Source organism: Andrena cerasifolii, chromosome 8 (assembly GCF_050908995.1).
Source record: "Andrena cerasifolii isolate SP2316 chromosome 8, iyAndCera1_principal, whole genome shotgun sequence".
Classification (NCBI taxonomy): domain Eukaryota; kingdom Metazoa; phylum Arthropoda; class Insecta; order Hymenoptera; family Andrenidae; genus Andrena; species Andrena cerasifolii.
In genome coordinates, this window is record NC_135125.1 from 815,610 (window position 1) to 842,008 (window position 26,399).

General features: G+C 37.4%; 2 protein-coding genes and 1 long non-coding RNA gene across 8 annotated transcripts in view; 2 read left to right on the plus strand and 1 right to left on the minus strand.

Moving 5' to 3' along the window:
* The window catches only part of LOC143372293 (uncharacterized), a 101,973-nt gene that overhangs the window by 37,152 nt on the left and 38,422 nt on the right, over positions 1 to 26,399 (minus strand). The window lies entirely within an intron of this gene.
* On the plus strand, positions 4,499 to 11,489 carry LOC143372395 (uncharacterized). Its single transcript, XM_076818545.1, has 3 exons — positions 4,499 to 4,535; positions 9,316 to 10,067; positions 10,430 to 11,489. Exons 1-3 carry the CDS (start codon positions 4,499 to 4,501, stop codon positions 10,751 to 10,753), a joined length of 1,113 nt encoding a protein of 370 aa, XP_076674660.1. The 3' UTR covers positions 10,754 to 11,489.
* LOC143372209 (uncharacterized) overlaps positions 23,097 to 26,399 on the plus strand; it is a 568,382-nt gene continuing 565,079 nt past the window's right edge. For 4 of the 6 annotated variants that reach the window (XM_076818225.1, XM_076818227.1, XM_076818226.1 and 1 more), the window contains exon 1: positions 23,669 to 24,233. The gene's annotated coding sequence lies outside the window, so the exon portion shown is untranslated. Of the gene's footprint in view, positions 23,307 to 23,668; positions 24,234 to 26,399 lie in introns of those variants that run through there. The other 2 variants (XM_076818223.1, XM_076818224.1) reach the window with 2 other exon arrangements.

Consider the following 26,399-nt stretch of genomic DNA (forward strand, 5'->3'; position numbering starts at 1 on the left):
GCACAACGTGGGTATCCGTTAATGATTTACGAGTAGAAAAACAAGCTTGGCAACACGAAAGGCTAATAATGCATACATATTTTTCTTCGAAAGGTGTTAATTGTGATTATTATTACACTTCAATGCTAAATACGTTCGGCGCCATAAGCTGCTTCGCCCACCATGTATCGTACACAAAGTACTATATACAGGGGGTCCCACTAAGGAGTGGACAGCGCGATATCTCTTAAAGTATTGTCGATAAAAATATAAAAAAAATAGGGAATTGCATGGTTCGAGGGGGCCCATTTATTAGCGCGAACGAATTTTGTTTTCGATTATTATTTTAAAAGATACGATGGTCAAGTTCGGTTTTTCAAATGGAACTATTTTTTTTGAAGACCTGAGTTGATAGTGCGTTCCAAGACAAATTCAATAAGCTTTAATGTATACACTTTATTTCCACTGGTTTTTAAGATATTGCGCTTGCAAATTTACGGATTTTCACTGCAAGAAACCCCTCTGGAATGGCAAAAACCGGGGGCGGTCTTACTGGCACCACGGGTGGCACTGCCTGTTGAAATGGATACTTACCTGCCAAAGGTCTACGCCAGAAATGGCAGGCCCAAAGGCTGGACAATTCTTTTCCGTCAGAAATGCTACTTAGGTAGGTATCGTTACTTTTATTTCGCACTTGCTTCTACGCTCGGATGGCCGGTTCTTTTGGGAGGGATGCAAGTTGGATTGGTTAGGTTAGGAGGAGTGAAAGTTGCTAGACTAAATTTCAACCATAGGGAGCAGATTGTATCAGAACCAATCGGATTTGCATCCCTCACAAACGGCTGCTCTCTTGAAGAGGCCCTCGTCACAGCAATACCCTCCTAACGTAACCAATCCAACTTGCATCCCTCCCAAAAGAACCGGCCATCCGAGCGTAGAAGCAAGTGCGAAATAAAAGTAACGATACCTACCTAAGTAGCATTTCTGACGGAAAAGAATTGTCCAGCCTTTGGGCCTGCCATTTCTGGCGTAGACCTTTGGCAGGTAAGTATCCATTTCAACAGGCAGTGCCACCCGTGGGGCCAGTAAGACCGCCCCCGGTTTTTGCCATTCCAGAGGGGTTTCTTGCAGTGAAAATCAGTAAATTTGCAAGCGCAATATCTTAAAAACCAGTGGAAATAAAGTGTATACATTAAAGCTTATTGAATTTGTCTTGGAACGCACTATCAACTCAGGTCTTCAAAAAAAATAGTTCCATTTGAAAAACCGAACTTGACCATCGTATGTTTTAAAATAATAATCGAAAACAAAATTCGTTCGCGCTAATAAATGGGCCCCCTCGAACCATGCAATTCCCTATTTTTTTTATATTTTTATCGACAATACTTTAAGAGATATCGCGCTGTCCACTCCTTAGTGGGACACCCTGTATATTGATTTCGTAAAGCAAGTATGGGGGTCATCCAACGATGGCAATACAGCACGACGTTTCTTTACAAATGCAGAAGTGTCTGCCGAAATCACTGGAGTTGATGTGATGTTAATTAAAAAGTTGCACATTATATTACAGGTAAGTAATTTCTTTCCTACATTCAATACATATTGAAATATTTTAGGAATACAGGCAGAATACCTAGTGTAAAACATTTTGTAACTCATTATGGCTGGTGTTATATGCCATTTTATATAAGTATTTATCCTCTAATTAAAATGTTCTATACTGTGTTACAGGTAATTTCTTCCCCGTACAGAATAGATTTAGGTAAGTTCCAGCAGTACACGCAAGAAATAGGTATTACATGCCAGCGTCTGTACATAAATTATTGATACACGGTGCAGAAATAATTAAACATGCATTACTTCCAATCGAGCAGCTCTCTGAGGAAGCTCAAGAGACAAAACATAAGGATTTTAAAAAATTTAGAACTAATAATACGAGAAAATGTTCAAGACAAGCAACAAACGAAGATACATTCAATAGACTTCTTTTAATATCCGATCCGCACATTTCTTCACTAAGAATAAAATCGTATCGTAAGAAAGTAAAACAATTAGATCCCGAAGCTGCAGATCTAATACTTAAATAGAAGAAAATAAACATCGATATTATTATAGGAATGATAGAATGATCTAACATTGTTTCATTTTATCTACAGTTCAAGTTTCATGCCGATATCTCATACCTATGGTTCAAAAGTTAACGAGTGTTTAAAATAATATATCAGGAATATCTTGTAACTTTAGTATTGATAATAATATTTAACTAAATTGTAGATTTCGTCACAATTTCTTATTGTACTATTCGACTTTTCCTTATAACTTGGAAACAAAAAGTTTCCTTAACATGCGATTGAAATCACTTAAAAAGCATTAAATAAACTACTAAATAAACCGTTTTCAAATTTTTAAATAACAATTAAGTTGAAAAAATGAAAATAAAAACATTAAATAAACTTACAAAATATTAAATAATGAATCATTCGAAAAGGATAATTTTTTCCTATTTTTTGGCGTAAATTTCATTCCGATATCTTTTATATTTCAAAAGTTATACACGAATGTCCCCCTACTACCCCTATTCGGACCACTGTGCAGCAGAGCCATGATATGCAAGATCTTGAGGAGCGACGTTTCCCACGGTGTTCAATTTCACGGCTATACCGTTTGACTTGTAATTAGAACAAAAAACCAAAAAGATTTATTTTCTGCATGCCTAAAACTAGAGAAGTACGTAGGGAAATCCAGAAACATTAATTTGTCACGAAATGGTGAACATGGGAAGAAAAAGTGCAATTTTTTTATAAAAGAGTCAATTGCAAAGAATATGTTTAAGATATCACAAAACTTTTTTGTTTTTTGTTCTAAGTGCCTTTGTAGGAGCAATTAAAGCGAAAGGGACGTTTTTTGCTTCAAACTTGAATTATTCGGGCAAAAAAAAAGCGTACCTACAACCACCAATGAATACTGATTTTACACAGGAAAGTCGTCGCTTAATTTTTTTTAGAAGTGTAGTAATGAAATAAATAAGGTCATAAATAAACTTACTTGATTATGAGGCTGTGTATCAGTGTCGTCCATGTCATGTACATCTGCATCTGCACCTGCATCTGCATCTGCATCTTGAACCTCAATTTCTTCGAGTTCGGGTTCGTCCCGCCTCGCTTCCGCCTCGTCCAGGAGAGATGTCTCCTCTTCAATATTGGATACGCTAGCACTTGGGGTATCTCGATCTTTAGTGAATGTAAGTAAGTCATAGTACCACAATGATGGCACATACACATCTTCAGCCCCCTTCCCAGACCGTTTGAATGCCACTACTTTTCGGAATTCTTTCCTGAATGACCCACGGAGCTTTCGAATTTTTTTAGTAACAAAATCCCTGTCAGCTTGAGGAAATATTGGCTTGCAATACGCAATGAGTTCGTCATAACACTTTTTGCGTAAATTACGATTTAAGTAATCATATGTTTTCACTTTCCACAGAGCAGGCATTCTTCTATACATAGTAAGGAGCTCTGTCACTCCGCTGTGACTCCACTTTGAATCGTCTGACATAATTTTCACAAATCACCCACTAAAGTAGTCGAAGTATACAATCACGTATTGACACCTCGAATTTTCGTTTGATTCTGCCTTTTCTTCGTGTTTTCACTTAAAACGTAAGCATTGGTTCCTCCCTCCGTAGGTCAAATTCCGAGTGGAGGTGGTTATAGCAAAATATAATTGGTTAAGGCGTGACAAAAGGGGCTGATTTGAGCCCAGGAGGACATGTAAAACGCTTTCGTCCTTCTTCCCGAACAGCGGTCGGAAAATAAAAATCAAGGGTTGTAAATACGTCTTTAGTTTACGTTTGGCGGCCAGATGTGAAAGCTCCGCGAGTTATTTCCTTATTTGACCACTGTCTTGGGATTCTCAAGGTTTAGTCCAGCAATAAAGACGTCGCGGGCTGAAGCCCATCAGTGACGGCATTGCGGAGAGTCCCAGGAGTATTGCAATTAAAATTGCCAAGTGTTCGCCAGGCGGAGGATATAACCTTAAATATACCGAGTCTTAAGAGTCATTCTTGAAAAATATGAATATGTAGGCGTAGGAGCGGGGTAATTAGAATATCTTGTTTTCAGACATTGATAAACTAAATTCAGTTTTATAGAAATACACGTGGTTCCCCTGAATACCTTGCAATCAATCCGCCGCGTTCATCAGTAAGCCGCTGCTAGTATATTTTCATAAACACCTGATGTAAAACAACCTCTTAATCTATAGATCTATACAATTTCACCCACGCGTTGTTGTACTAAAAAATTACACGCGTTTACTCGCGACGAGGGCCAATATACTTCGCGTAGGGACCCGGGAACAGGTAGTTTGCGCGCTTGGGGTCCCGCCTGCGCCGTCCTCCCTTTAAATTACAGACAGATCCCTTATGGCACGAGTATATACACGCGCCCGAATATAAAAACAGAAGGACGCGCAACGATTGGGTGCAAGAAAAGGTTCCCCATAGGAAGGAAATATTACTATGAAGAGGTGGAAACTTCGCGTCTGCATCCTTACAGGTACGATTGATCATAATACAATCTCCGTCCTACGGCTTACCTTCTCTCGCAGCGCATACGTGGAGCTAGTTTTTGTTTTCATATTCCAAAGCGTGTTTATACTCGTGCGAAAAGGGATCCGTCTTTAATTTGAAGGCAGGACGGCGCAGGCAAAACAACGCACGGTCAGCGGACTACCAATTTTCTTCCTGTGTCTTGTCTCCGTGATACCAGTCTTTTCTCATGAATTTTAAACAGTTCGATACCCAAAGTACTCGCCAGCTTCGTTAAAAATTGTCCGATTTACATGAAATTTGTTATACTTTTCATTTGAAAAACATTAGGAATCCATCGGCATCACTTCCATATCGATACGATAAAGAATAAAGAATACAGTCTGAAACAGGTATGAACCCTCGGCTGACCACAGCGAATGGAGGTCGCCGACCCATAGTCGGGAGTGAAATATTCATTACAGCGTATTAAGAAATTCTTTATTCTTTATCGTATCGATATGAAAGTGACACCAATGGATTCCTGGCGTTCTCCCAATTAAAATCATATGAAATGTGATACAAATCGGAGTACTTTTACACAAGCAATACAAATCATAAAAGGAGTAGGCATTTTTTTACCACACTCTCTTATCGTATCGATATGGAAGTGACCCCAATGATTCCTGGCTCACCTTGGAGACCGACGAGAGTGTAACTTATCCAAAACCATGATTAGATCGATGTAGACTTTGTGATCCGTACTTTTATCAAAATAATTGTGAAAACTTTGTTTTATGAAGGCTGCTCGGATTCCGTGGTCCGAACAATGACCAGAACGAGCAAAGAACCTTACTGATTGACCAAATTTTCCTTCGAGAGGAGGGACCTTCCCTCTGTGAGATCGACAGTGTAGGAGGGGCCCTCCTCTCCCCCTCGATACCGTAGAGGTTTTAAACTAGATATCTGCTTACCAAAACTAGCCAGATTGATTGGTCAGAGTCTCGCTAGGGTCGCGGTTTATGGCCGTTTTGTCCCGCGAGTTGGCGGTTGACGACGGTACCTGCGCATCCAAAGTCATCGTACGCACTACCCACCGACAGAGCAATATACGGATTAACTCAGACTGAACGATGTCACCGCGTTTTTTTCTTGGCCTTCACAAATTTGGCAAACAGATGTTGTCGAAACGTTCTTGGAAAAATAATAAATTATCGATCGTAAAGAACGAATGAATTTTCGCCTGGCTCTGAATCCCCTTTTGTCCCGACGCACGTGGGAAAGATGCCACCAATATAGCAATTAAGAAGTATTACCCACCAAGTCCATCATCAATACGCATCGTGGAGAGACACAGGACGAAAAGGGGTAGTCCGCTGTCCGCGCGTGGTTCCGTCTGCATCGCCCTCCTTTAAAATTGAACACGGATCCCTTATCTCTCGAGTTTATACGCGTTAGAATATCATAACAAAAGCTCGCTGGACATGCGCGCTGCGACGGAAGGTAGCCCATAGGAAAGAGATTAATTAGGACCAAACGGATCTGCATTCCTTGCAGACGCAAAGTTTACACATCTTCATAGTAATGTCTTCTCCCTATGGCCCATCTTTTCTTGCACCAAATACGTCCCGGGTACTTCTGTTTTGATATGCGAGCGCGTGTATACATATACTCGAGGGATAAGGGATCCGCGTGTAAATTGAAAAGAGGATGGCGCAGGCGAGACCACACGCAAACTACCCCTTCTGTCCTCGTGTGCCTCCTCCAAGTGTTTTGGCAGTTATCGCGAGTAACCACGTGTGATTTTTTAGTACAACAGCGCGTGGTTGGAGCTGTATATGTAGATCAATTGTTTATAAAAATATATTAGCAGTGGATTGCTGATGAACGCGGCGAATTGATTGCAAGGTGTGCAATGTAACCACGCGTGTTTCCACACACTTATAATGAAACTCAAATTAGTTTATTAATGGCTGAAAAAAAGATATTCTATTTTACCCTGCTCGAACGACTACATATTTATTACCTTTAACCATGACTGTGGAGACTTAGGGTATTTAAGTTTATTCCCTGCGCCTGGCGAACACCTCGGTCGCCAATTCCAATTGCCATAATCCTGGGACTCTCCGCGATGCCTTCACCGATGGGCTTTTTAATTTTTATTGATGGCCTAGACCAGGTACTTTCTGTCACACGTTGATCAATTAGATTTTGCCACAACCACCTCCACACAGAATTTCAGCTGCGGAGGGACGATCCAATGTTTACGTGTTAAAGGGGGTTTGCGCCTTGTTGGGCCAAAAAATAGGTAATTCATTGTGAATTTTTTCTACAAAAACGGTTCGTCAAATTAATTTGAACTTTGGCAGGCGGTGTTATTGTATCTTGAACTATTGTTCTGAGTTTTTGTATGACAGTGAAAAAAACATGGCAGATACAAAAAGAGCGTTGAAAAATAATCGGGTGGTCCTGGCATTGACGAAAAGTACTGTAAGGTTTATCCGAAACACACAAAAGATAAGAGATTCTTAATCTATATGAATGTGGCTATCGGTGGTAGTAAATTTATTAATAAATATAAAAAAATGTTAAAATGACAGCCTTTTGAAGAAGGCGAAGCGTCCTGATTTGAGATCCTCCCAAAAGAACCGGCCATCCGAGCGTAGAAGCAAGTGCGAAATAAAAGTAACGATGCGCTTCTCGATACCGCAGATGTACCTACCTAAGTAGCATTTCTGACGGAAAAGAATTGTCCAGCTTTTGGGCCTGCGAACCCTGTCGTAGACCTTTGGCAGGTAAGTATCCATTTCAACAGGCAATGCCACCCGTAGCGCCAGTAAGACCGACCCCGGTCCTTCCTATTCCAGAGGGTTTTCTTCCAGTGAAAATCAGTAATTTTGCAAGCGCAATATCTTAAAAACCAGTGGAAATAAAGTGTATACATTAAAGCTTATTGAATTTGTCTTGGAACGCACTATCAACTCAGGTCTTCAAAAAAAATAGTCCCATTTGAAAAACCGAACTTGACCATCGTATCTTTTAAAATAATAATCGAAAACAAAATTCGTTCGCGCTAATAAATGGCCCCCCTCGAACCATGCAATTCCCTATTTTTTTTATATTTTTATCGACAATACTTTAAGAGATATCGCGCTGTCCATTCCTTAGTGGGACACCCTGTATAGGCCCATCTTTTCCTTAAATTCTTCTTGTATCTGTTCCTTCCTTTGCTTTTTTATCTCCTTCATAGTATCTGTATTTGCATTCCATTTTTTGAATGGCAAATTATATGCTACATGCAATACAAATTCTAAGCATCGAATCCACGCGTGCAATGAAGATATGCCAAAAGAATAATTTGTATCGTTACACGTTTTGGAATTTACAAGATCTAAATTATTCATTTCTGTCGATGTTGCCTGACAAATATAGCATCGCGTTGCAGATGAAGTGCTCGTAATGGTATTACAAATTTTATTATCCACCATGGTCAGTGCCATGCTATATTCAATTTGCACGTTGTTTATTTTTATTGATTTTAAATTTTTTATTTCGCTTCTGACTTGATTTATTTCTGTATCTATAATTTCATTACTTTGTTTAACAAAAGAAAATCCGATAGGTCTGGGTTTTGTAGCCTTATAGGCACTAACAAGGGAACACCGCGAACCCGGACTCACCGATTGGAACGCAACTTTGTGGGTTTTTAGAGTGACTCAAAACAAGAACAACGATGTGTTTCATTTGTGCCCTATCGCCCTTTAAGGGGGTGAAAACTAACCTCAAAGTCAAATTGCCACTTCCCCTTTTTCACGTATAACTTTCAAAGTACAACAGACAGAAAAAAATGTTTCAAACAAAAGTTTAATGGCGCAATAAGCGCTACAAAATAACGGTAACAAAATTTTTGAAAAAAAAATTTTTCTTAAAAAAAAAATTTTACCTCGCGTTATTTTTAACAATTCTTCCATTTATATAATAACTAAAAATATAGGGTGTTTTTTTTGTGAATTTAACCGTGTATATGAATTGTATAATGCACTATCGGCTTATGGAGTTACGCGATGGCAAGTACACGGTTCGCACGGTTGCGCGCTCACAGCACATAGTAAGTTGCATAACAAGACTCGTTCTATGTGCTGCAGGCCTTAATACATGGTGGTGACAAATGTGATAATATTCAAAGATGCTAAAGTGTATTATGTATAATTTATTCAGAGTTGGGCAAAATGTAATTTAATTACATCTTACAAATTACGATTAAACTGTAATTGTGTAGTTGATTACACATTATTTTTTGTAATCGTTCATTTAGGTATTTGAGGAAACCAAATGGTGAACTACCTAAATTAACGATTACAGAAAATAATGTTTAATCAACCACACAATTACAGTTTAATCGTAATTTGTAAGAAGTAATTAGATTACATTTTGCCCAACTCTGAATTTATTACTTATAAAATAAAGAAGCTTATCGAGCTATTTTCAGTGGTATACATATTTGTTTGTAGAAGGTATATTTAATCATTTGATAAAAATGTTGATACAATTATCATATTTGTTTTGCACGGGGTACATTTAGCACGAGGTGTTTTCAAGTGTATGGTTAATTATTGATAATTTCGCATGACTGTTTGTAAAGTTTCCGTTATTAATGCATAAGATTAACTAGTCATGCCGTTTTTGAAGAAACAAACTTATCTTGAATGAGACATCCTTGTATCCTTATCTTTCTGCCTCATTATAAGTACCAAGTTTTCGCAGCTCTACTTCATACTCGTTGTCACTGGCATTCTTTTAACTGCAAGCAGTACAAGTTATCGATAAATTGGTGTACATAAATCCGGCGAATGTAATTAATTTACTGGTAACTGCTCTACATGTATCTAGAATACCGCCGTCTCCTATTAATCATAGGGAAGTCGAATTATCAGAAATTATACATACCATAATAGTTGATAGTAAGAATGACGTTTCATTCACAACCGACTATGTTACAACCCTAGAATTTGAAGATATAGCGCGGCCCCAAGAATGTGAGTTTGTTCAAGACGATAATATCCAGGAAGACGAAGAATTTACTATCAATGAATTTGATGATGTGTATGTCCCAGGGGAAAGTGGTAACGTAGATTTAAATTATAAAATTCGAGCTGTTGAGTTTTGGAGAAGCGGCTCAAAAGATAGAAAATCTCTCGGCAGTGTGCAACATCAATTCAAGAAAGTTAAATCAGTTCAACAATTGTATCGCTGGGAAGCAGCGTTGGCGAATGGCGGTACACGCAGAGAACAGCTGTTATCTATCGTGCAAAATGTGTTGGACAAATTTCAAACTGCTATCGATCAGGGCTCATTGATACATGACATTGATATAAGAAAATGGGCGCTAGAAGCAAAAGAAGAGGTCAATCTTCCCACATTCAAAGCTGACCATACCTGGGTCATGAATTTCAAAAAAGTGCACAACATCGTTTCGAGAAAAGTTACAAAATTCGTCAGCCGTTCCGCACAGCAAGACAAGCAACATTTACATTTAACTTCTTCCGAATTCGTAAATCAGGTAAAACCACACATTGCTACACACAATCCAAGTAATGTATACAACGCAGATGTGAGTGAATTTAATTTAGAAATCCATTCCGGTCGTACGTTGACACACCATGGTGGAAAGACTATAGAAGCATCCGTGAAATCAGTATCCTCAATCACACATAGTTATACGATTCTCCGTACGATTTCTGCGAGCGGTCAGTTACTGTCACCCCTGTTTATGGTGTTAAAAGAAACTACCGGAGAATTTGGTCCCAGGGTGGAAAAAAACTTTATTCAGACCGGCTAATGTGCTCTTGACTGCGTCGAAATCTGGGAAGTTGACATCGTACCATTTTAACATTTGGTTAACAGAAGTCTTTTTTACCGAAGATTGGATCTCAAAGTGTCCTGTTGCTTGATTCATGGAGCGGCCACTGTCCTACTTTTCAACAAAATATTCCGGCCAACAAACAAGTTATTGCGTTAACCATACCGAAAGGAACAACAGGTCTGATACAACCGCTGGACGTTTTTGGTTTTCGGATATGGAAAAATTTTGTAAGAACTTTTTCAGACCGCGTCTTACTATACAATCTTGACGTAAATTTACATTTGCGAAATAATATCATCAAATTGCAATCGCTCACACATATTCAATTGTCTTCTCCGAGATTTCAGGAATTATTTAAATACGCTTGGTATAAAAGTGGATAGCTTGAACAAAGACCATCGCGGTTTGAAAATCCAGTAGACTTTTCTTTCAATTTTCTTGAAGCATATACCTTGCCACGCTGTCATCTGTATAATAAGCCTGCTATTATAAGATGTGCTTGGTGTAAAAAATATCTATGCATAGAACATTTTTTTGATGAGCATCATGCCTGTGAAAACTATGTGGAATGAAATGCATATATGTATACACGTATTTTTAACCGTAGGATTAAGAAATAACTTGTTAAGAATAGTCATTAAATGAATATTTATATACATGTCTGATACAGTACAGTGCAACGTATGTGATTGCAGCATAGTATGCACAAACATAAAACATCATAGATATTATAGACAAAACATAATCGAATAATTTTGATATAATACTTTACATTTTGATATTTTTATGTTATCATATTTGGCACCATCAAGGCCTGCAGCAAATAGAACGAGTCTTATTATGCAACTTACTATGTGTTGTGAGCACGCAACCGTGCGAACCGTGTACTACTTGCCATCGCGTAACTCCATAAGCCGATAGTGCATTATACAATTCATATACACGGTTAAATTCACAAAAAACACCCTATATTTTTAGTTATTATATAAATGGAAGAATTGTTAAAAATAACGCGAGGTAAAATTTTTTTTTTAAGAAAAAAATTTTTTTCAAAAATTTTGTTACCGTTATTTTGTAGCGCTTATTACGCCATTAAACTTTTGTTTGAAACGTTTTTTTCTGTCTGTTGTACTTTGAAAGTTATACGTGAAAAAGTGGAAGTGGCAATTTGACTTTGAGGTTAGTTTTCACCCCCTTAAAAGGCGATAGGGCACAAATGAAACACACCGTTGTTCTTGTTTTGAGTCACTCTAAAAACCCACAAAGTTGCGGTCTAATCGGTGAGCCCGGGTTCGCGGTGTTCCCTTGTAAGCTTGAAATAAAAACGCTGTCATCATTTATGTTGGAATTTCCATGCTGAACTTACTTATATCTTTGTTGCCCAGAAGCTCCATCGCAACTGTATTTGCATATTAATACCAAATCTATAATTTGGTGAATAAGAGTTTTTTTTCTGCTAATAATATATGATACGAAGGCCATGGATTATTATTGAATTTTATCGATTCATTTCGAATTTTAATATATTGAAATTTTGATAGATCTGCCATAATAAAGATACTCAAAGCCTTTTCTGCTGTAAACCCTCTTTTTTTATTTAATGTGCCATATTTTTTAACAAAATTTGCAACGCTTCTAGTAGACTCATTAGACTGCAAATACTTAAGGAAGTATGCCTTTCGATGCATACCATGGCTACGCAAACTCATCTTAGTTGCAGGACTTAATTCCTCCAATGAAAAATTGGTGACTAGAGACCGGGCTCTTCGTCTTTTTTGGCGAGTGCCACATTGCGAGAATAATTTCCTTCCCTCGTAAGTAACAGCCCTGGATGTCTGCGGTCTAACTACGGCACTTGTCGACGGAATTTCTGCTAATATTGTATTAGGATACACCAAATCTTTCTGCAACCATTCATTACTAGATTTCAGAAATTTGCTTTCTGTGTATCTGGCTTTTACCCACTTTTGTTTTAATTTGAAAGCAAATGTTTTCAAAATCATTTTCAATTTTTTGGATTTCCGGGAGAAAAATGATTTTGTTCACATATTTTCTCATATAAAAATATGTAATCACACATATCTTTACTGGAATTTCTTAATATCAAGAATAAATCTTGATGTGTATGAAAACCTTCCATTATCACGAAATAAATAATATCTAGATAGCAAAGAACGATATATTGAATACCTATATATAGAAAATAATTCATGTAATAAATCTTTAAGTGTTTTCGTACTTACCAAATGGAAGTGAAATGAAATGTTATATCAATGAAGAACAAAATACTGTAACTTAAATTTAAGCTTAAACTTAAACTTAACTGAATAAAGTATAGATAAATATATATATATATATTTAATTGGTTGAATACTTATCTACACCATAGCATAAACATATGACGTGCCTATAATCTAAACAATTCCATAGAACTCCTTAGCTTGACACTCCTCGCGGAGTTTCGGCGATGGATACGAACGCATATACGGAAAACGCGCGGCGAGCCGCGTTACTGACGGCTTCAAACAGTAATAATTGGAAGAGTGGACTGAAGGGAGAAATGATTTTTGCATGATTCTGTAGGGGAAGGTGTGCTGAACATATTTCAATTGGTTAGAACGTGGAATTCGATGGAACTTGAGAGATATTCCTTGTTAATTGTAAAGAACTTTGAAAATTTTCTTTATTTCATTGAGCCTCACTTTGTTAATAGATTATGACCAGTAATTTTTTAGTTAACGGTGTTAATTGTTAACGCAAAAGAATGATCTTCATTCTAGAAAAATAATGGAGAGATAATATTAAACAGGGTCGTCAGGGCATCTCTAAGAAGGAAGCAGTTTTTTTCTGTCGAAAAATGCTATCTTTAAAATGTCCAACTTTAAGCGTTCGTCCTAATTACAATTTTTATTAAATTTAAATAATATTTTCAGTTTCGAGACTGATGGACATTTAGGAAGTAGTATACATTCATTAGATTTCGATAGGGGAAAGTGCATTTTTCGGTCGAATGTCCTCTACTACCCCTATTCGGACCACTGTGTGCCGTTGCCATTTTGTAGGAAAAAAAATCGTATTATTTCCGGCGAGAGTTGTATAATAACAGTCTTGATATTAAATTTTCTGTTTATTTCATTATCTTCCTAAAAAAATGCTGAAACTAACTGCAATTTCGCTTCGTTCAAGGTGGCCTAACCCCTTAATACATCAAATACTTACGCTCTATACACATTCAACATATCTTCCTGCCACGGAACACTTCCTTCTCCTAAAAATTACTCTTTGTAACGGTCCCTATTTTGTTTCGCAGAGTTATTTATATTCCTATGATTAACGGGTTGCAAATTATCCATCTGTACAGCATCGTTTTAACAATTCCCCTCCTGCATACTCTTGTTGTTCGTTATATATGCTGCACTCCATCTCCGTAAGATATTATGGAGAACGCAAGTAGCCAATACGACATAGGATATATTTTCCACCTTCATATTGATTGCTGTATGTGAGACTCGAAATCGCGGGGATAATTTACCGAATGTATTTTCGACTACGTTCCTAGCTCGCGATAATCTATAATTATATATGCTTGTATCGTGGCCCAGTTCCCTTTGCCCATAAGGCTTTAAAAAATTGTTAGTTAAAGCAAACGCTTCATCGCCTAAAAAGGCGAAGTTTAAATTGTTTACTCTTTCAGTATTATTCGGTAAATTCAACTGCCCTTTATTTAAACGTCTCATAAATTCCGTATGTTCGAGAAAACCACCATCCGATATCCTTCCATTTTGCCCGACGTCGACAAAAATAAATTCTTAATTAAAATCGATTAACGCCACTAGTAAGATACTATAGTAATTTTTGTAATTATTATAAAAAGCCCCGGAATCCGGTGGTGGAACAATTCGGATGTGTTTTCCATCCATAGCACCTCCGTAGTTGACGAAATCCTATTTGTTATGAAACCCTGCCGCTATTGTTTTCCATTCGTCCTTGGTATTCGGGAATTATGACAAAACAAAATACAATACAAAAATAAATAAAATTTAATTCCTTTGTTATTTCTTATTTTATTAAATTATTTGTGTTTATTTTGTGAAGGACGAAGAAGTGCAACCCTGTGCAAGCACGAATAAACGGGCGGCTGGCGAAATCAAATCGCTGCGCCAAGAAAAAAGAAGAATGATGGCGTGATAGAAGTTTTAAAAACTTGCGCTGTCGCATTGAACAACCCCACCACCAGAATCGAGATCTCGGAGTACGAAGCCTCAGGCATCAAAGTTGCCAAACAATTGGAAAGAATGGATCCGCAGCAGGCCATATATGCGGACAGTATAATAACAGCCGCTTTGAGAAGGGGGATATTGAAAACATTAAACCTCACACCGATTTGTGTGATAACGAGTGCAAGCTCTATGCTGTGCCGATCCGGGAAACGACGAACTTCAATAATGATAATTATTACACACAGAATGAACATGCGTCGAATCTTCAAAAAAATCATAGTAGGAGTTATTAGGGTTTTATAGATACGAGCGCGAATTCATATGAAAATCTGTGTATTTTGTTGCATTTCTAGAGACGCGGCAGCGTCTCGACACCAAGTACAGGAAAGACACCCTGTATATGTCGACTGTCGCTACCATGTACCTTTACTCGTCGCAGAGCCATTCCAACCTAACCTGAAACTTATTTCCTTAATATCTCATCACGCCTGCAATATTTTCTAAATTTAAAGGCATTTTTCATATGTAAACCGCATATAAGCTTTCGAATAAGACCAATTTCAATAAAATCGGTCCTCGCATAACAGAGATACCGTAATATCGTCTCATGGATCTGTCAGTTACGATATGGTTTTTCTTCTGATTCTGATTCTCCAAGGAATTTTTTCGTCAAACATAATACGTATACGCGTTACACGCACACCTTCAGCCAAAACGGAACTAACACACATTTCGTTCGTCAATCGCTATCTTCACTATGTAATCTACTCCAAATTTTCACAGCTTACCGTCAAGTTATAACCAAGTTATAAACGTGTTTTTACAAATATATACATAGATGAATTTCTTTTTAATTTAAATGATAAAAAACAATTTAAACCAATTCCACCAATCCAATTGTCTTGAAGCTTTGCAGGCTTGCGTAGTTTGGATGACAATACAATATATTTAAAAAAAAAATCGAGAGGAAAAAATTTTGAATAAAATGTTTATTCGTATTAAAATATTTAACCCAGACCTTTATGTACGTGCAGCTCATTTTGATTTCACATCTTTTTTTATTTTATAATTATTATTATCTTCTATTTTTTGTGATTTATTTGCTTTCATGTACTTGGCGTAATTTTTTTACTTTTCTGAAGTTTTTTATGAAAAGCTCTGATTGAAAAGGTGCTGTGTGGTGTGCAGCATAGCGGCTGTTCTATTTAGCTGAAACAAAATACCAAAAAGAATTTTGTTTTTTAATGAACCTCGGAACGCAGTAAAAGTTACCGTTATTTTTTTAATTTTGTAGTTTTTATCCTCCCCATCGACGTTCATTATCTGCGCAGTTTCCTGAAGAACAAAACTCTTTTTGGTGTTTTGTATCAGATAAACAGAACTGTCGCTATTTTGCAACTATTTAAAAAGATCATTTGAAAATAGTTTAAATACCTACAATACACAAATTTTCCTTTGAATTCGCCATCGTGGATTAGCCTTTGCCCGTTAATAACGATACTACATACATCATTTCATTAATAAATTACTATTGTTAGTCTACACGTATTATTAATTATTAACCCTTACCCTTAAGAACTCTGTCCGCAGGACATGATACAGTGCTTTGCACGTCTGAGGAATTATTTTGGATAGCGAAGAAGCTGATATTCCTGTTGTAAATTTTAAATCCTCATAATTTTTAAATTTTGTATTTGAGATAACTACAACGGCTGATTTTATGATAACAGTGCGCATATGAGTTTTGTAAGGCGCTCCATTTTAAGCTGTATAACTCTGGATATAACCACTATTTTTGCATGCAATTTTGTTTCATATTCCCTAAAGATTGACAAATGAAGCCACAAAGCTGGAAATAAATATATTGAATTGGTTGGTTTTAAAAAATTCACGTTCACTTCCTACCGCTTGTAGAGGCTCGCAGAGGCTTGCCTGCCAGGCTCGGCGCACGCACCAGGATTTCCGGCAGCGCGGAAATCCTGAAGCGCGTGCCGATCCCTTGGTTTCAAGTACCGTTTTCCTTTTCCAACTACCTTATCTGTCTCTTATGTAAACTCTTCTGGAGTCGAGGTTGGCGCGCAGGCAGGACCGTGGTGTTTTCTGGCGCGCCACAACCTTTTCGAACGCGCCACGCAAGAGCGTGGATCAAAAATTTTACCTGCCTCATGAGCAATCGAAATATCTTGCACATTACATCTCTTCATCATTTATTTTACGTGTATTTATTGTCTATTAATATTAGTTTTTATATTAAAACAAGCAATGACATGGTGATTATTGCCGTCAATAGTAATAATTATGATCGTCACAACAGTGAATGAGTTAACTGCAATTTCATTTGCCAACGCATTGCCGGGGAAACATTTTGACATTTTTTAATGGACCCTTGTAAAATTTTACACTCGTGATAACTGAGTCATAAACCATTTCTATAATTTGTAGCACCTTCAGGTCAACCAAATATAGCTTCGTAAAAACAGATGTTTCAGTATACCCTACAGTAACAGCATTTATAATATCCTCTATAATCCAGGTATATCGAGGAATTTGTATACTTTTCGCGAACGTATATCGCGATATTGGCTTGCCGATCGTTTCGCAGATCGATGATATACATCGAACAGGTAGTACACAATACACCACTGTAGTGGATCGTGTAAAAAGCATATGGAATCGACGTAGAAATGGGAGCCCGAACTCGCTGTCTCTAAGTAGTGACGGGTACGACCTTCTGGCCTGCGCGAAGGAGCGCGGCGATCCGGCTTCACGTACTTTTGCGCGCGATCCGGCGCGGCACCCGCCGCGTGGCACTCAAAAGTACGTGGACGCCAGAAGGTTATACTCCGCACTACATAGAGACAGCGGGTTCGGCCTCATATCTCTACGTCGACTCCATCCACATGTTTTGTTCCACGATAAACCGCAGTGGTGTATTGTGTACTACCTGTTCGATGTATATTATCGATCTGCAAAACGATTGGCAAGACACGATCGCGATATAAGTTCGCGAAAAGTATACAAATTCCTCGATATACCTGGATTATAGAGGATATCATAAATGCTGTTACTATAGGGTACACTGTAACTTCTGTTTTTACGAAGCTACATTTGGTTGACCTGAAGGTGCTACAAATTATGGAAATGGTTTATGACTCAGTTATAACGACTGTAAAATTTTACAAGGGTACATTAAAAAATGTCCAAATGTTTCCCCGGCAATGCGATGGCAAATGAAATTGCAGTTAACACATTCACTGTTGTGACGATCATAATTATTACTATTGACGGCAATAATTACCATGTCATTGCTTGTGTTAATATAAAAACTAATATTGATGTACAATAAATATACATAGGTATGCAAATGATGTCATATGTAAGATAAATGATGAAGAGATGTAATATGCAAGATGTTTTGAAGAAAGGGTCCTCTGATTGCGCGTGATGCAGATCAGAGTTTTCACCCACGCTCTTGCGTGGCGCATTCGGAAAAGTGTGGCGCGCAAGAAAGCACCACGAATGCGTATACGCTAAGCAGACTGAGCGCGCACGAATGACGCATGCGGAGGGGTCGAAAGTGCCATTGTGTCTTTCTTCGCCAACTTCTGTGCTTAGCTTAGCCCACTCCGCAGTCGTAAAGATTGTGTGATTAGCTAAATAAACATACAGTTGTTTTTTTTTTGAATCCCTAAAGAAAATTTTGGAAAACTACTGTGTGACATTTTAGCAAATTTAATCCCAGACAAAACGAGCAAAAAAAGATAAAAATCGGTTGAGAATTCACTGAGATACGGAATTTTGTCCACAGAAAGGCTCTTCGAGCGCTATCGCCAATTAAACAAAATCGGATTGACACCGCAGTGGCAAATGGTGGCAGCTAATTCTTTTTTTAATTTGTTTATTACATTCTTACCCACATTCCAAATGCCCAAAATGTGGTTCGGGAAGATTCGATAAAGTTTTATTCACTAATAAACAATAATAAAAACATAAAAAAATAAATCACGGTTTTGACGTTCTTCGATATTTCGGAACGCTATTAGGTTCTAGAATAATATATTGAATTGATATTTTAGACGGTTCTGGTTGTAGTAAACTCAGTAGACATTCCAAATTTTCAGCCCTTGTAAAGTTGTATTTCGACCATTCTGACGTGTCAAGAGATCGCCTGTTTTATGTTTCCGCTATTGCCCAGTGCCGATTGAAGATTTTACGTAAAAAAAAACTACTTAGATAAGCAAAATCTTATCAAATTAGCCCCAAAGATTGTTCTACTATAGTTTTCATCCAACTTTATCAGAAAAAAGAATAGAAAAAACACGCTTTGGTTGCAATTCAGGTATTTGATATTATAGAAAATTTAGTCCCCTACAAAATGAGCCGAAAAAATCAAAAATCGGTTGAGAATTGACGGAAATACGGAATTTTGTCCGCAAAAAGTCACTTTGGAACCACTGTGGTCGGCTCAGGCCATGTGCCTTCGCCGGCATTCGCGAGTCGGGTTGCATGAGCCGAGTCACCACGAATGACACGTCCACACTAGAGACCATGGTATGGTACGTGTAGTAAAAAGACACGTGTACACGGGTACACGTGTATTTAAATACACGTGAAATAGGGATCTCTAGTCCACACTAGCATATGCGTTCACGTTTACCCTTTCTGACGTAGAAGCATGCGGTCCTGGCTACCGTTTCACCCGTCCACATCAAAATATTCGTGCGCGCTCAGCCGGCTCAGCGTATACTCATTCAGGTCTGGACCCGGCTTTAGAGACAGATAAGGTAGGTAGAAAAGGAAAACGGTACTTGAAACCAAGGGTTCGGCGTAGCGCGTGGATTTCCGAAAGTGTGGAAATCCTGAAGCGCGCGCCGAGCCTGGCAGCCAAGTCTCTGCGAGCCGTTACAAGCGGTAGGAAGTGAACGCAAATTTTTAAAGCCAAACAATTAAATATACCTATTTACATCCAGCTTTGTGGCTTCATTTGTCAATCTTTAGGGAATATGAAAAAAAAATTGTATGCAAAAATAGGCGTTATGTCCGGAGTTATAGAGCTTAAAATGGAGCGCCTTACAAAACGCACATGCGCACTGATAGCATAAAATCAGACGTTGTAGATGTCTGAAATAGAAAATTTAAAAATTTGTGTAATCTGTATGAGTGTGGCTATCGCCCGAACTAGAATAAACGAGAAATGCTGAAAATTAAAATAAAAATGGCAGTTTCTAAAACGGACATCGATTTCTGCAAAGAAATTCGCTTGTTTTTTAAGTCGCAAAAGTCTAATTTCGCAACAACCGGCTTAGTTTTAGTACCGGCGAGAATGGAACATCTACTAAAGATATATGCCAAGTTTGAAGTAAATCCGGTGATTGGTTTCTTTTTATCATGCTAACAAATTTGAAAAACATCGTTTTGAGAAAAACGCGTTTAAAGTTTTAGGTACCGTTTTTTCAATTTTTTTTTAAATGTTGCCTAAATTTGTACAAATATAGGCATAAAGTTTTCAATTAATATAATTTGTAGGTTTCTCTTAAAAAAATCCCAAATATCGCGCTCCTTTTTAGGCCGTCAATGTAGGGTGACCCCTTAAGAAAGGGTAAAAAATGATTTGCACAGCGCTTGGTTTCCTTAAACGGTTCTTGTCCTCGACATCAGCAAGCCACTGCTAGTATATTTTCAGAAACACCTGATATAAAATGGCCAATACCCTTCGCGTAGGGACCGGCGAACAAGCAGTTTGCGCGCATGGGGTCCCGCCTGCGTTTTCCCTTCAAATTACAAAGGGATTCCTTCTCGCTGGAGTCTATACACGCGCTCGAATATCAAAACAGAAGGACGCGCGATGATTCGGTACAAGAAGAGGTGGAAACTGCAAGGAATGCCTGTTCCCCGGTCCCTACGCGAAGGGTATTGGCCGTTTTATATCAGGGGTTTAAAAATTATCGCAACGCGTTCCGTGTGGAACTCAAAAGAATGGGGAGACTGTCCGCTTTAAAATGAGCTTAAGACATTGGTTTTTTTGCAATTTTTAAACATATTTTCTGATCAAACACCTAAAGACTGATCTTTCTATTGCTTTTACATGAACGCTCTACGATAATTCTTTCGCCTGCTAGAAGCATCTAAAATAAAAAAAAAAAAACGGTTTTTGCTTCAAAATTGAATATCTCGGCCAAAAAAAATCGCACAAGAAATTTATTGCTCTCTTTTTACACAGGAAAGTGGCATCTTTCGATTGGTGTAAATGGAATTTGTGTAAAAAATTTCATACTTCCCGCGGTACTTTCGCAAGTTGAAGAAATTTCTGTAAAATTGACCAAGTGCTCTTTATATCGTTATACCTTTGTCGAAAAGTAATACAGCTAGAGTCTGAAAAAACAGCTAAAAGCAGGGATTCCACGCTTTCAAACCATTTGTCAATATATCGATACGACTATTTTTGCCGGAGTTATGACCATGTGAACTTGCCCCTATTTTTCGGCTTCCTACTTCCTAGAGGTGATCCTTGAATTATTGCGAAGTGTATTATAATAATACGTAGATGTATATTCATATATTCTATTATTGAAATATAAATATTATATATTATATTATAGAATTTCTATGTATTTCGGTTCATGTAAGTTATAAAAAATGTTATTTAGGTATTATTATTGACAAGTTCTCTTTTCTGTTCAATACTTCTTATGAAATCATTACCTAATTATCGGTTTACTTATTACTTATGTTATGATTTTCATACCTTTTATTAAATAAACATATGAAGAATATGATATTATATTGTTACATAAAACTAGTACCTAATAGTTTAGTACTTTTCTTTATCTTATGAAAACTTTCCATGGAACTTTTATTACACAGATTCTAAAATATCTATGCAGGTAAGTATTACATATAAATAACACATTCAGAATATCAATTTAACTGTAATAATTATTTAATATTGTTTTAGTCCTATCCATTGAATAGTATTCAGTATTTGTTACAACGATTGAGAAGTTTTTTAATATTGGTGAACAAAATATCTGTTCGTGTTATAGAAAATTTTTTATTTTTATATTTTATAAGTTCCATTCCAACTAGAACCTTTATTTTCGAGAACTTTTACTTCATCGGTTCTCCTGGAAACTTATAATGTGAGAACATTTTTAAAAAAGTTCCGCGGTTAATGTTTTAAATGGAACCTATTGAAAAGTTCCAAAACTTTTTCGATCTCTGGTCTGAATCACAAAATGTAAATGAAATATTTATCTCTTAATTAGCACTTGTGTTTCGGTGGGGGTGTAAAGTCTACAATGTTCGATAAATATTTAGTACAAAGGACATCGAACACATATCATCACATCTACACTTCACTTTGAATTGCAGGTTAGTAATGCAGATTTGTTTGTAACAAAACTCGGCAAACAAATAACGTCTTTTATTAAACAAATAAACACTGTAAATCAAAGATCGCGGGGTGGGCAAAGCAATTCCCTCAGGGTGTTGGGCGCCGAAGGCGGCAGATGGTTGTATAATTTTGAATTTGAACAGTATTCCATTAAACTTGGATAAATGTAGAAAAGATGGACAACAAACACATATTTTTTTATTTCAACATGAATTATTTTCATGTCATTCCCTACCTTATCGACACAATGAAGTATAATGTATAATTGACCACCCTTTAAAAACGTATAAAAAGCGGTAAAACAAATGAATTAATCACGAATAAAAATATAGCAATTATATAAAAGAAAACCTAACTAACCCAGACCTAACCGTGATCTTTACCGCATCTTTATGAATGACAATAACCCCATTTTAAAGCGTTACAAAGAACGTGTCGATTAAAAAACAATGACTTCCATGATTTGTTGGTTATTATTTTAAAACACAACATGAATTTAAAATTCAAACAAACAGGAATTTAAAATTCGAACAGTATTCTATTGAACCTGTACAAATGTAGAAAAGAAATACACCAAATACTTTTTAAATAACCTCCATTTAAAGCGTTTCACAAATCGTAACATAATCGATTGAAAGCTATGACTTCCGTGATGTTTTAGTTTTTAATTTTAAAACGCAACATGAATTTTAAATTCGAACAGTATTCCATTAATCCTGTATGAATGAAGAAAAGAAGAACACCAAACACATATCTGTATTATTTATAATATCTCCACTTAGCTTTACAAAACAAAAAAACGTGACAAGATCGATAAAAAACAACGAAATCGTCATTTATCATTTTATAGATATAGGGTAGATAAATTGTCTAAGCATGTCAATACTTTTGTGTCGATGGGGGCCTCCTTTTGAAATCTTTTATTTTTCGATTCGACAGTTATATTCTGCAAAGGAATTAAGTAAGGGATTATATTTTTCAGATTTACACAGGATTCTATAAGAAAATCTGGTCTGTGCCAATACTTTTGCTCATCACGGTATATATTGTACGTTCGTCGTCGATAAAGTTCTGTATAACTCGGTCACGCAGTCTTCTCGCTCGTTGAAAGGGTGGCGGAATCGAGCAAACGGGTAGACTCGTAGCTGTGAAGAGGGCCGAACAACTCCGATCTCCGCCCGAAGGTGTACGGTGAAGTTTGACGAACATACACGAGAACGTCCGAAGCAAAGCCGAGTCGAGGACTACACACGACGACGACATGTCTACGGAGTTCAGCCTCCACGATACCGACACCAGGATTTGAATACAGCATTATTGCCAGTCAGTTTATATCTTTATTCAATTACACTCACCTCTAATAGTAAACAGTGCTAATAAAAAGTGGTGTGACAATTCGTTCTAAAACAACAGCAGACAAATTGCGTATAGCCTTTCTGTCATTCTCTCTCTCTCTCTGCCTCTACCTCTCTCTCGCGTGTGCGCGCGCTTTCGTTCTCTCTCTCTCTCTCTCTCTCGCTCTCTCTCTCTCTCTCTCTCTCTCTCTCTCTCTCTCTCTCTCTCTCTCTCTCACACACACTGTTTTTCCCTGACTTCCCTTTTCCTGTATGCTCTTCGAATCCTGTTCGTTCTTTAAACCAACTGTGCTTAAATGTAAGCAAGTGCCTTTTCCTTGCCTACCTTTATATCGTCTGCGTGCAATGTAACGGTGCTTCTGACTTGTGCGCGCGAATTAACCATCACGAGAGAGCTACGCGACTAAAGTACGTGTATGTACGTACAGGCAGATCCGTGCATACACGGATCTATGAAAAGGTATCGCGATGGAGGGATGTGGCACGCGATAGGATATTCCCAGAGCAATTTTAATTGTTTTCTGCTTTCCTGCTCCTTTTTCGCTGGTATTTTTTTCTGACTCTCATTCCCCTCCCCCTGCCCCTCACATACACACATTGGGATATCATCGTCTTCATGTAACCGACAGTGCTTGTAGTCGTGGAAAATATGGTTGGCATAGGAGCATTAGCGACGTCGTTCTCGATATGGTTGGTGCAAGTGGTGGTATTAGTAGTGGTTCAGTGTTGATGCCTATGGTGTAGCACGAGTGTGCGTGCGCGGTGCTGTTTCGACAGCGCACAGTGCAGACAGTGGCTTTAGACTTCGCGGAAAAAGGGGCGCGAGCTCGGCCGTATTCCGATGACCTGATATACACTACGACATATATGAAGCTACACTGTCCTGACTCGTCGAGTGAGTAGTAGCCACAGCATACTGACACCGGCGTCAAATAAACGGGGATTGATCTACGCCGAAATGTCAATCTTTAAGCGAAGTCCATTTCTGCATCTTTATATATTGTTTTGCATCGCAGTTTGCCACGTAAACACCATTAACATGAATTTATCGTTGTCAATAACAGTGCCGTGAATTTCGCTGAATGTTCTGTGTCAAAGACGTATCATTCATTAATGCGTCCCCCCAAAGGATCGGGAAGTGGTCTGTGAGGAATGTCAAAGTTATTCCTACTAATTTGTTTGCCAAACCTATAGGCTTTTCATCACAAATACCGTTGAATTGAGGTTAATCGTTTGTTGTACTAATTCCAATTAAAAACGCAATGAAAGACAAAACTAGCTGACTATGGTTTGGCGTTTTAGTAGCTCTACATGTCGCCCGACATTTCCATTTTTGCATCGAAATTTCCACAGTTCTTTCATACACAATCTCCGATGTACGGTTTCAAAATGCCGTATGGTAGACCTGTAATGAATATCGACCATGTATGTATTCCTACAACTTGCGGAAGCTTCAAAAATGCGAACCGGGTCACGTCGTAATTTCTCAAACAGTGCTTTCAGAATTGACAGATCATGCAAATACATTGAGTGTAGTGACTATGCAATGTTTCTTTTTGTTTAAAGTCAAAGCATTGTTCAGGATGAAGTACCAAATATCCGATCACTATAAATTTTGCACATCCGTATGTTATACGGTTACTTCTGGAATCAGCTGTCTTAATTGAAAATTATCAACCATATTTTCCGTTAATACGCTTCTACTGGCATTCGATTGTCACTCTCTGTATGTATGGTGTCGCTATTGCTAGAATATGGATTCGATAAAAATGTCACTATACTATTGCATTTCTGTGCTATCAAACTGCTCTTACCTATGATTCTTTGTAATTGGCATGCCATATAAGAAGCTGTCAGTTTTGCAAAGTACTTTGACCGAATAATAAAATCATTCGATCATTGAATTAATGTAGCATTAGCTTCTGCGCTGTGAATCATAATTTGCAGGTTGTTAACATAAAATATGAAATAATAATTTCAGACAATTTACCATATAATGAGTAAACTTTCATTCAGCCTATATAATTTTTGGCAGATTATAATTTTCTTCCTCTAGGGTGAAACTTTCTCATGTAACGCTTTTGTTTTGAAAACCACTTCTACCGGGTGTCCCACGTAAGTGTCGCCAAGAAATTTCGAAACCAGAGTATCCTTATCTGCATTTTTTTCGGAGATATTGATGTTACATTCTGTTTCTTAAACGGAACTATAGAATTTGTTTAATATTTTATATTAGAATTTCAAACGATTTGAAAATGCAAGGTTCTGAATTCTGATACGAAAACAAAGAGCAGGATGAAGATTTGATATCTAATAATTATATATTCTTACTACGTGCTCATTTTAAGTAGAAGATCGAATTGGAGATAGTTTAAAAAATATTTGTCCTCTTTAATACCTTAATTAATTTTATTTAGTAGTTACAAACTGTCGATAATAAGCGGTTTCGAACAGTTAGATGATTAGGATACACTTTCGTCAATTACATCTTTCAGGAGAATGTGAAACTTTCATTTTGTTCGAATAATTTACAAGTCGCAACTTGGTATATTGATATATGCACATAAAATTTAGAAAGATTAATAATACAAAGGTGAAAATACAAAAATACAACAATATTGATGGAGTTACTTATAATTAGTAGTATTAGTAGTACTATACATGAATAACTTATCTTACATGTTATAGTTTGATTTTCGAAAGTTGAAACCTGGAGCGGAGCTGCGTTATTTGCGATATTGCCGTTTATCCAGGCTCGTTAAGGGTGTTTCTTCTGCGTGGTGTTTACTCCTTGCGTCTTTACCAATAACTTACGACTGCTTAGTCGCGAGTCCTTACCTTACCTATTGTTTGCTTCGTCGGGCATCTGTCGCTATCATTTTCGAAAGGGCCCAACCAACATCGCTTCCATAGTGACAGATAGCTGTGCCGAATTGTATTGGAGAATGCAGAAGGTACGGGTCACACAGAATGAATGGCGGACTACTTGAAAAATATATTTTATTGTATAAAAATTTGCACTTGAGGGCGCCAACTTTACCGACCAATCTTAAGAGATATC

Excerpts from the sequence above, each read along its gene's own strand:
- LOC143372395 (XM_076818545.1), top strand. The coding sequence starts at position 4,499 with ATGAAGAGGTGGAAACTTCGCGTCTGCATCCTTACAG. Across the intron at positions 4,536-9,315 it reads TCGCGTCTGCATCCTTACAG|CAGTACAAGTTATCGATAAA; the intron begins GTACGATTGATC and ends TTTAACTGCAAG. Across the intron at positions 10,068-10,429 it reads CTTCCGAATTCGTAAATCAG|ATTGGATCTCAAAGTGTCCT; the intron begins GTAAAACCACAC and ends TTTTTACCGAAG.